The 11,510-nt window shown below is 35.5% G+C and overlaps 1 protein-coding gene across 9 annotated transcripts; it reads left to right on the top strand.

Annotated features, from left to right (window-relative positions):
- The first annotated feature begins 6,203 nt into the window (after positions 1 to 6,203).
- LOC141724622 (uncharacterized) lies at positions 6,204 to 8,914 on the top strand. Of its 9 annotated transcripts, XR_012576806.1 has the most exons (7): positions 6,204 to 6,257; positions 6,409 to 6,497; positions 6,838 to 7,012; positions 7,595 to 7,743; positions 7,953 to 8,003; positions 8,091 to 8,165; positions 8,561 to 8,914. XR_012576806.1 is itself a non-coding variant. In XM_074526835.1 (5 exons), the coding sequence occupies exons 1-5, from the start codon at positions 6,219 to 6,221 to the stop codon at positions 8,737 to 8,739; spliced, it is 579 nt and encodes a 192-aa protein (XP_074382936.1). In that variant the 5' UTR covers positions 6,204 to 6,218; the 3' UTR covers positions 8,740 to 8,914. The 9 variants fall into 9 exon arrangements, 4 of the variants coding, with proteins under 4 accessions (XP_074382936.1, XP_074382935.1, XP_074382938.1 ...); XR_012576809.1 differs by lacking the exon at positions 7,953 to 8,003 and having other exon boundaries at positions 7,601 to 7,697; XR_012576808.1 differs by lacking the exon at positions 7,953 to 8,003 and having other exon boundaries at positions 7,595 to 7,697.
- The last annotated feature ends 2,596 nt before the right edge of the window (positions 8,915 to 11,510 follow it).

The raw sequence follows: 11,510 nt of genomic DNA, 5'->3' as shown, positions 1-11,510 counted from the left end.
GGAGGAATTTTAATTTCAAGAGACAAAATGCAGGCGACGGAGGCCAGGGCAACCGTTTAGTTAATGCGAATCAACCGAATCAGTTGAGGTTAACTTTTCCAGATTGTCAGGTATATGGAAAGAAACATGGAGGAATTTGTAATAAGTTGAATGTGGTGTGCTTTAAGTGCAACCAGAAAGGGCACTATTCAAGGGAGTGCCGGAATCAGCCCGCAAGAGAGCCAGCAAACAAGGACCAGCCTATGCGGAATCCAGCCATTAAGGTTCCAGCCATTGGATTTACGAGCTTTAAATGTGGGAAGCCAGGACATATAGCGAGGGATTGCAAGACACCAGCCCCAGTCACTAATGCATTGAGGATTATGGGGTCTACCCCAGCAGTGAATGAGACTCCAAGGGCTAGAGTTTTTGACATGTCTGTGAAGGATGCTATCCAGGATACGGATGTCGTGGCAGGTACGCTTAATGTGAATTCTTTATGTTCCAAAGTGTTAATAGATTCGGGAGTAACTCGATCGTTTGTTTCACAAGATTTTGTTAGTAAGTTAAATTATCCAGTTGAGTATTTAAATGAAATAATGACTGTGGAATTGGCAAATCAAGAACGAGTATCTGTTAATCAAGTTTATGGGAATTGTGAGATTGAGATTTCTGGTAGTAAGTTTTGTGTAGATTTGATACCATTTAAGTTAGGAGAATTTGACGTTATCTTAGGAATGGATTGGTTATCTAAGCACGATGCCCAGATAGATTGTCGAAATAAGAAGGTAATGATGAAGACGCCAGATGAAAGAATAGTAACGTTCAAGGGCCAGAAATAAGTAAAGAAGTTCTTTACGATGATTCAAGCCAAGAAGTTACTATGACAAGGATGCGAGCATTTCGTGGCATATGTGATTGATAGGAGTCAGGAGCCAGCGAAACTTGAAGATATTCCAGTAGTGAATGAATTTCCAGACGTGTTTCCCGACGAGTTACCAGGACTTCCTCCAGATAGAGAAATTTAGTTTGCAATCGACTTAGCACCTGGAACAGAACCAATATCCAAGGCCCCGTATAGAATGGCGCCCGTTGACATAAAAGAGCTAGCGAAGTAATTGCAAGAGCTGTTAGAAAAAGGAGTAATCAGACACAGTGTATCCCCGTGGGGAGCCCCGGTATTATTTATCAAGAAGAAAGATGGAAGCATGAGACTGTGCATCGACTATAGGGAGCTCAACAAGCTTACAATCAAGAACAAGTATCCGTTACCCAGAATTGACGATCTATTTGACCAATTGAAGGGAGCCAAGTTTTTCTCCAAAATTGACTTAATATCGGGATATCATCAACTGAAGATTAAGCCAGAAGATATACCAAAGACAGCTTTCAGAACAAGGTATAGACATTACGAATTTTTAGTGATGTCTTTTGGATTGATCAATGCCCCGACAGCATTTATGGACCTGATGAATAGAATTTTCAAGGAATATTTGGACAAGTTCGTCATTGTGTTTATAGACAATATTTTGATTTATTCAAAGGCGGAAGGGGATCATGCGGAACATTTGAGAACAGCTTTGGAGATTTTAAGGAAAAAGAAGTTATATGCTAAATTCTCAAAGTGTGAGTTTTGGCTACAAGAAGTCCAGTTCCTTAGACACATAGTCAGTAATGAAGGGATCAAAGTGGACCCAGCAAAGATTGAGTCAATTACAAACTGGGAAAGACCGAGAACACCCACCGAGGTAAGAAGTTTCTTGGGATTAGCGGGATATTATCGTCGATTCGTTCAAAAATTTTCAAGGATTGCAACACCATTGACAAAGCTTACACGGAAGAATGAAAAGTTTATATGGAATGACAAGTGCGAAGAAAGTTTTCAAAAATTGAAGCAACGATTAATCACAACACTTGTTTTGTCACTTCCAGACGATCAAGGGAATTTTGTAATTTATAGCGATGCTTCTCATAAAGGACTAGGATGTGTTGTAATGCAGCACGATAAGGTCATTGCGTATGCGTCAAGGCAATTAAAACCACACGAACAGAAATATCCTACTCATGATTTGGAGCTAGCAGCTATAGTTTTTGCTTTGAAGATTTGGAGACATTATTTGTATGGAGAAAAGTGTGAGATTTACACGGATCACAAAAGTTTGAAGTACATATTCACACAGAAGGAGCTTAATATGAGGCAAAGGAGATGGTTAGAATTGATCAAGGATTATGACTGCTCGATTAATTATTATCCCGGAAAAGTGAATATTGTAGCAGACACGTTGAGTCGGAAGGAAAAGTTAAATGTGTTATCAGTACCTGAAGAGATATATAAGGAATTTCAGAAACTGAAATTGGAAATTAGAGTTTGCAAGCCTGATGAAGCAAAAGTGTACAGTATGACTTTCCAGCCGGAGTTGCTAGGGAAAATAAAGAAGTGTCAGGAAAATGTAATGGATCAAGATATAAATCGTTTGGTAGGTGAGGAATTATGCACGCAGAAGGATGATCAAGGTATTCTTAGGTTTTCTTCAAGAATTTGGATTCCACCGGTGACGGAGCTGAAGAATGAAATTTTACAGGAAGCACATAATTCAAGGTATTCAATCCATCTAGGGAGTACCAAAATGTACAGAGATTTAAAGGAAAATTATTGGTGGCCAGACATGAAGAGGGAAATTGCGGAATGGGTTAGCAGATGTTATACATGTCAGAGAGTTAAAGCCAAACATCAAAGACCAAGTGGATTGCTACAGCCATTGGAGATTCCAAAGTGGAAGTGGGAACATATTGCCATGGATTTCATAGTTGGATTACCAAGGACAAGAGCTAATCATGATGCCATTTGGGTTATAGTGGATAGACTTACTAAATCAGCTCATTTTCTGCCTATAAATGAAAGATTTTCACTCGACAAATTGGTCCATATGTACCTGAAGGAAATTGTAGTTCATCATGGAGTTCCTGTGTCTATCGTATATAATCGAGATCCAAGATTTAATTCAAGATTTGGAAGAGTTTTCAAGAATGTTTGGGAACAAGACTGAATATGAGTACAGCCTACCACCCACAGACGGACGGCCAAAGTGAAAGAACGATCCAGACGATTGAGGACATGTTATGTGTTTGTGCTATTGATTTCAAAGGAAGTTGGGACGAGCATTTACCTCTGGTAAAATTTGCTTATAACAACAGTTATCATGCCAGTATTGGGATGCCACCCTATGAAGCCCTTTATGGACGCAAATACAGATATCCATTGCATTGGGACGAAGTAGGAGAACGCAAAATACTTGGACCTGAACTAGTACAGCAGACAAAAGAAGTGGTTGAAATTATCCAAAAGAGATTGATAGCCGCACAGGACCGTCAAAGGAAATATACAGACCAGTCATGGAAAAACATGGAATTCGAAGAAGGAAGCTTGGTATTACTAAAAGTATCACCGTGGAAGGGACTAACGAGGTTTGGAAAGAAAGGAAAGCTAAGCCCAAGATATGTCGGACCTTTTGAGATTCTAAAGCGCGTTGGCAAAGTAGCTTATGAATTGGCATTACCTCCGCACATGGAGCACATTCACAATGTTTTTCACGTATCAATGCTTAAGAAGTATAATCCAGACTCCAGACATGTAATAGAATATGAGCCAATAGAGCTTCAGGCAGATTTGTCATATGTAGAGAGTCCGATAGAGATTCTAGAGGAAAGAGAGAAGGTATTGAGGAATAAAGTGGTAAAGCTAGTAAGAGTGTTATGGAGATACCCAAGGGTTGAAGAGTCAACCTGGGAGTTAGAAAGTGATATGAGAGAAAAGTACCCTCGTTTGTTTTCTTAGGAGATTCTGAGGACAGAATCCTTTTAAGGGGGAAGAATGCAATATCCGGGATATAACGTGTAATTATTTTTGCTAATAAATAATTATTATATGTGTTCAGTATCTATTCTGTGAATTATTTGTTAGGTGTTAAATGTGTTTGGATGTTTAAAAATATTATTAATTGAGTATTTTAATTTTTATATGTCCAAAATAAAATATAGATAATTGTCATATCTTCCTAATTATTTTTATGTTGATTTATGAATTTATAGGAATCATATGAATTTTATAAAATATTTTTCCGGGTATTTAAAATCTATTTTATAAAATCGGGAACCAACCGACGTCATCCGTGGTTACGTTTTTGGAACCCGAAACTCATCCGAGAACTCCTTCCTAACCTAATTGTAATATTCCGTGCATATCCATGTTTCGACTTTTTCGATCTGGCGTACAGTTTGTCCTGCGCGGGTCCGGGCGCAACATTTTCGATACAATATTCGTCTCGGTAAATCAATAAAACTCGTATTTTCGATAAATGGGAGCTTTTTATTAAAATATCTCAATTATCACCTCGTAGTACGTGTAACCAGGCGCTGAGACCCAGACCGCAGTACAAATTATACTGATTTGGATAATTATCCCGAAAACCGATACCGTTTGGATCAGTTTTTACAAATAAACGTACCTTTTTATATTCGGAATGATCCAACGGGATACTAATTTTCCGTAATTATAAATAGCCTTTACCGTATTTTATTTCGTATGAAAAATCATTTGCAGTCAGTAATTATATAAATTTCCAGAGAAAATTCATATATTCATAAACCTTTCTGAGAATCAAACCAACAATCGGAGGTGTTACCGGAGTCCGTTTGAAAAGCTCGAGTACTCAAAACGAAGGTCTTGAGGTGTTCTATCAGATTCTGTGTTCCACATCACTGCAGAAATCAAGGTTTATTTCTGAAAAATTATTTATTTTCGAATTAATTTTATTAAAAATATGAATTTTTGTTCGGATGATTGTCTGTATGATTTGATGTTTGCATGTTGTAGAGCTTATTTTCCTGATGATTTTCATATGTCATACGTCTGATTTGGAGTTCAATAACATGCTCAAAAGTGGGTTTAATTCTCGAATTTTAAAATTAGGGTTTATAACCCGTATGAATGTTTTCAATTGAAATTTGGGGCTTTTTGATTTAGGGGTTATTAGCTGTTGATTTATAGTGAATTATGTTCCTTATGACATTTGAAATCGATTGGTATATAGCTCGTTAACAGTGAATTAGTGAATCGAAGGGAGTTGTGTTTTGAAGATTTGCGATGTTCACCGGAAACCGACGATGTTCTTGTCCAATTTCCGGCCAGGACATGGATGATTGATGTGTTTTGATTGCACGAATAGATTCATGGTGTTGTGTAGTATAAATCTGGAGCAGATGGTGAGGTGAGGGTGCCGGAATCGAGTTCTCCGGCCACACCTGTATTTTCTGGCGATGGGGGTGTAAAAATTTCAGTTTAGTCCCTGGACTTTTGGGGACGATGAAGTTTGGTCCCTGAAGTTTCCAGAGTTTGCAAATTTATGATTCCTGTTTTAAAAATATTCAGAAATCATATTTCCTATTTATTTTTATTATAAAAATTCGATTTTAATTTCTGAAAATTCCAAAAATTATTATTTTAATTCCAAAAATTATATTTAATTCAAAAATAAATTTGAATTAATTAGTTAATTAATTTCAGTTAATTTGTAATTGATTAATTAGTCAATTAATTCGAAAATTAATTGATTAATTGATTTAATTAATTATTAATTGATTTTAATTAGATTTAATTATTTAAAAATGATTTAAAAATTCCGAAAAATAGTTTCGAGCTTTAAAATATTATTTTAAATTGTTTTTAAGGCTCGATAATTATTATAAAATTGTTTTGAAGCCAGAATTGGCCAACCGAACCCTGTTTACTACTTCGAAATTGATTCAACGATCTGTTTTAATTCCGAAAAATGTTTTAAAAATCATTTTAAATATCCGAAAGCCTATTTATGACCCGAGACTTCTTTTAAATGATATATCATTGATTATGTGACGTGTTATGTGCTGTATGTGACTTGTTGGTTAACTGTCGGTCTGTATATTGGATGTTTACTTGTTTATTGCGTAACTTTCAATCCGTTAATCGGATTTGGGTGAAACGAAGGGTAGATAGAAGTATGTGTCGAATAGAATCGTATAAATTGAATATTGATAGATGCTTATGATATGTGAGCAGAAGAGGCAAGGCGTAGGAAAGGGAAATAGGTAGTCGAGGAGTAAGACAGTCGTGACTGAAAGCGAGTGCAGTATAAATTGATATGCTTATGACATGTGAGCAGAATATTGGATATTTTTTTTATTGTTGATATGGTTAATTGGTTATGATACGCTTGTATACTGCATCTGTTAAAAACGTGCAGGTATTTAGCTATTATGCTTGAAATGTAGCTTTCTATTTTTTTTGCATCTTTTCCCAATTTTTTTGTATTTATGAATTTTTATCCAGCTGTGAAGGGGCTATACTCCTTGTTTAGCATCTTAGTATAACACTGGTCATTTATTGGTGGTTAGTTTAGCAGTTTAGGTATCAAGGACTTTGGGGGTCCTAGCACAAGTCAAATCCTCCTCTGCAAGAACAGAGTTAACTTGTCCTCACGCAGGTATGATCAATTTTATATTTTCTTCTTTCTGATTACTCCTAATTTGGTAATTTCTTTGTGTACTGTTAGAATACTGGTCAAGTAATGAACCTGCTAGATGAGGCTCAAAAGGAGTGTTATGAAGTGTAAACAATCATTAATCCTGCATATTCACTAGCTGAAATGTAGGCATATAGCAGAAAAATTAATATCTAGTTTCGGTGTTTATTCAAAAATAATTCTTAGGATGCATAATTAATTAATTTGCACTTCTTTATTTTTATCTATTATGTCATGCGAAGGACTAATTTCAGATCTGTGTTTGGACCATTATGAATGTAAAGTCTTACTTTTATTGCAGAGCTTTGCAAAAGTCGATGTTTTCCACCTGTAGCACTTGCTTGGGATGTGAGTTCTGGTCTGCACATATTTCCAAACTTGTATTCTCAGACAAAAATGGTGGATTCATCACCAGGGCTTTGGAGCAGCAGGAGGAGCAGCATCTTTTTATCTGCTTCTGCATTGCAAGTTTACTTGTGAGTGTTGTTAACTAGTTTGGTCTATTTAGGGTGGTCTGTGTATAGTTAAGACTATAACTGTGTATGAGTTCTGAATTCTGATGTTCTTCAGCAAACAATGTCACTATTTAGTGTTGACTCCTCCAGTTTTAACATTTTATCTCTCTACCTTTTGTATTTATGTGAAATTGGATATGAAGTGACTTCTCGAGTTCAGTTGGTTTTTTAAAACTGGATGTGCTATATGTAAATTAGTGTCGGTGTTTAATTAAAACCTGAGTAATATACCATTTTAATTTGCGTACTCCCGTAAAGTTTTATTAATTAATTTCCAGGTAGCTCAAGCACGAAGACATCCATTGTTGCAGGCGTAGTTGGGGCTATAAGCCTTCTCTTTTTTATTCTTGCCTTACTTTTATGATTTTGATTATTAAGAAAGCGTAGGCAACTAGAAGAGGTAAATTAGGCCTTAAATGGCATGGATGCTTTCATACAAATGTGATGAGTTGCCTTCCATAAAATACATGTGTTCACTTTTTAATTTACCAGGTTTTTTGTGATTGGTTTTTGGGTTCTAAGTGATATTCTTGGGTAACCAAGTTGCAGGGATCAACTATATACGGTTACAATGATTTGAAGTCAGCTATCAGGAATTTTAGTGAAGAACACAAAGTACGAGAAGGTGGATTTGGAGATATACAAGGTGATCTCATTTTTACAATTATCTCATACTCGCTGGAATATAAATGGTTAGTTGCACGGTCTAAATTCTATGTTCTCTTATTCTTTTTACATGAAAAATTTGCATGATGTTCAATTTATTTGCTTCTATATTATAATCTTACCTTAGTGCAGGCAGCATTCGAGACATTCCAAATAATTTGACCTAGATTTTTACCGTGACTAACCTAGATTTTTATACTTCTTATTTAATTTGACCTTGGATTTTTAAATACAGTTCTCTGGAAAAGAAAAGCCTTCATCAAGCAAGCCTTCATCAAGCACATATGTACTAAATAAAAATGTTGGTGCTAATTAAAAATGACAGAAACCATGATTATTTCTCTAATCTAGTTGTACCATTGCATTTTTATAGGTAGCTGACCTTATTCTAGTATTTGTGAAAGTGTACAAGCCAGCTAAAAAAGTCCAAATTGCGCAAGTACCGAAGGTGGGCTAAAAAATGACTTAAATTTAGTAGTATTATATAATTGTTTTACAATAAAATGATAGCAAAAGAAAAATAGCTAAGCTAAGACAATGATGATTATATCTGTCGTGGCTTGGGCTGTTTCCGGATCACTACACTAATGGCTTATATTTACAAGGCATTGTAATGAATTTAGGGAAGAGATCTCCCGACATTAGTACATGCAAGCTTTCGTTTTTATTTTTGATTAATCCTGTAAAAAATTACCGAAAATAATTAGTACAAAAATATACTAAGCTGTAGAAATTTTGGTTACTAACTATATGTACAGGAAAAGGAAAAGTAATAACGTGGAAAACTAATATACTAGACTTTTACAATCTAAAAGAAATAACATGTTGCTGTTTGAGCTGCAGATGTCGCATTCTCATATGGGATCTATAGAAATGAACATCAAGTAAGGAGTCTTAAGGACAGAATCACAAGGATAAATGTTGATCTCAAATTAGTTGAGCCTCACACAATGGAGTTGCAGAAAGCACAAGGGAAAGCACATGAATTGTTCGTGGCAAGCCAGGAACTTGCTGGAAGATAAATTTGATATTAGAACTTGAGGTTTTTTTTGCTTAATTAGAAATGTGGTCAAAAGTTATGGCTTTTGGATGAATTTGCAAACTTTGTTTATTTTAGTTGACTTAAAACTTTATATTGTTGTGTTGTATTTGAACTTCGGATTTGAGTGTTTAAGTTAAAAGTGTAATTAGTAGATATTTTTATGTTGGTAAAAACATTCAAAAAAAATTTACAATAAATACAAAAGTGTTAAAAAGAAATGTTACAATAAGATATAAAGATGTTACCAAAATATTGAACTATTGTTATTCCCAAGGAACTAACAATGAGATTTACAGAAAGGAGAAGGGGGGTTGAATGTAAATCTCAAAACTTTTTCAAGTTTTGAGCAGTTTCAAAGGCCAAGTGTTTTGATGAACAGTTGTATGTGAATTGCTTTGGGCAGGTGCAGACATATATATATTCAAAACATAAATGTAAAGAACACAAAGGCTTTAAAAACTTTTCTGGCGGATTTGTTGTTCCACCAGAGATGTGTATTTCAGAAAATCTGTGATTCAAAAAAATTGATCACAGCTGCGTCCTAGTACAAACTAGATGATTTTCTCTCTATGTTTTTCTAAACAGCTCTGGAAAATTCACCATCTAATTACTAGTTGCAATTTGGTTTATATATCATCAAGTTTACAAGTGAAGACAAAAGTACAAATACAATTAAAAAGATTCTTCACATGTTTCTTCTTCATTTCTCTATCCAATGCAATCTAGGATAATCTGTGAATCTTTGAATACTTCCTTGTTTGCACCAGAATGGAAATGCTGCATTTTCTTGATTCCTCCAAGAGGCTACCACATTTCAATTGTTTCTGTCAACCCACGTGCCTCTGTCAGCTTATGAATTGTCACTGTCAACTGCTATTGAACTGAGCATCCGTTGAAGCTTTCATCTGTTGATGGCTTTATCCGTTGATACATTAGCAGTTGAAGTTTTATCCGTTGATGCACTCATCCGTTGATGGATGTTATCCGTTGAAGCTTTAGAGACATCCGTTGAAGCTTTATTTCTCATCCGTTGAAGGCATTTAATTTATCAGTTGATACTACTTCACTTATACAAAATTACAAGGCATGAAATATTTACAATTAGACCTCCTATTTGCATATCCACTAGTAGTCAACATGACTTATAATTTCCCACAATCATCTAAGAATTATAACTTAAATACAGAAACTGAAATGTGCTACAATACTAAACTTATTTCTAAGTAAAGCTACTCCATCAACGGATAGCCAGAATGGTCTTATCCGTTGAGGCTACAAACACTAGATTTCTACTTAAGTGTTTTGTTTAACTTATCATCAAACTAATACACATATTCCTAACAATCTCCCCTATTTATGTCTAATAGAATTGTTGGCATAAATTCAGGTTTAACTTGATGATAACAAAACACTTAACAAATGTATGAACTGAAGTCAAGTAGAAATTCAAAAATGTTACAAAAGTGTATGTACTGAGATAGAATTGAAGAATTACATTATTTCCAAGGGTGCTCCTTTAGGCTGAGCAGATTATTTTCTTTTTCTTTGATCCATTGTTTTCTTCCCTAGCCTCCTGTCATTTTCCTCTACTTGGAGTTGGAGTTGTCTATAGAATTCAGCTTCATCTTCTTCACTGATGTCCAACTTATATTGCATGTCCTTGAGAGTTTCATTACTGGCAATTTTAAGTTGGTCTTCAAGTCTGAAAAATCTTTTGACTCCTTTATTGTCTCTGAACTCCATCAACCAATGAGGTGATTTATGAATTGTAATTTCATGCTCAGGTATGAGTAATGTTCTAGGCAAGGAATTAGACTCCCACCAAGTTTTCCTTATGCTGGCAATCTTGTTGAGAATCTCAGTTTTGGCAATCCTGGTAAAGCCAGAATCCCTTTTAATAGCAGAGTAGACTATAACCAAGGTAGAATAGCCTTCATTTAGAATTCTTTGAAGAGGCCAAGTCCTTTCCTCACTTCCTTTATACTTGAACACTAGCCTTTCTGGGAGCTGTTTGTATGCACTTATTCCCCTTACTTCCTCCAGCTCATCCAGATAGGGTTCAATATCTATAAAATCTTTTATGTCACAAATGTGAACATAATCATCCTTTGAGGCTTGTGGCTTAGGCTTAGGTTTGTATTTCTGAGTGAATTTACTTGAGGTTAGGGGAGGTGTAGATTTGGATTTTTTTTCAGTTTCTTTGGTGGTGGAGAGGTAGTTAGGAAGGTAGGCAAGTTGATGGTGTCCCAATCAATAGGTTCCTCTATAGGGATGATTGGTTCACCATGGATATTTATACTAGGATCAGCAATAAAAGGTTTAGGAATGGAAGGTAGTGGTTTAGATTTAGATTGAGTTTCTTCAGTGTCATCTCCACTCTTCCTTTTTGCATTGGCCTTCTTTCTGTTCCCTTTCTGCCATTCCTTTCTTTCCTCCACAATCTCACCAACCACATTCCCCATATCCATATTTCTGCTTTCAATCTTGTCTTCTTCACTCTTGTCTTCAATCTTCTTCTTTTCTTCATCCTGACTTGACTTTAGCTGTTTTTCAAGCTTTGCTTGTGCTCTTTTGTCAGCCTTCAGCTTTTTAGCTTCTTCCTTTAACCTCATGGTTTCTTCCCTTTTGGATTTAGAGAATTTGGGATGTCTTTGTATCACACAGATACTCTTTCCCTCTCTATAAATGATAGCCATATTCATTCTTTCCACTACATCATTGGTCTCTTTGTGCTTTATGATGCTGCCACCC

Source organism: Apium graveolens, chromosome 5 (genome assembly GCF_009905375.1).
Source record: "Apium graveolens cultivar Ventura chromosome 5, ASM990537v1, whole genome shotgun sequence".
Taxonomy (NCBI): domain Eukaryota; kingdom Viridiplantae; phylum Streptophyta; class Magnoliopsida; order Apiales; family Apiaceae; genus Apium; species Apium graveolens.
The sequence above is the reverse complement of the archived record's forward strand: the minus strand, read 5'-3'. Positions and strand labels throughout refer to the sequence as shown.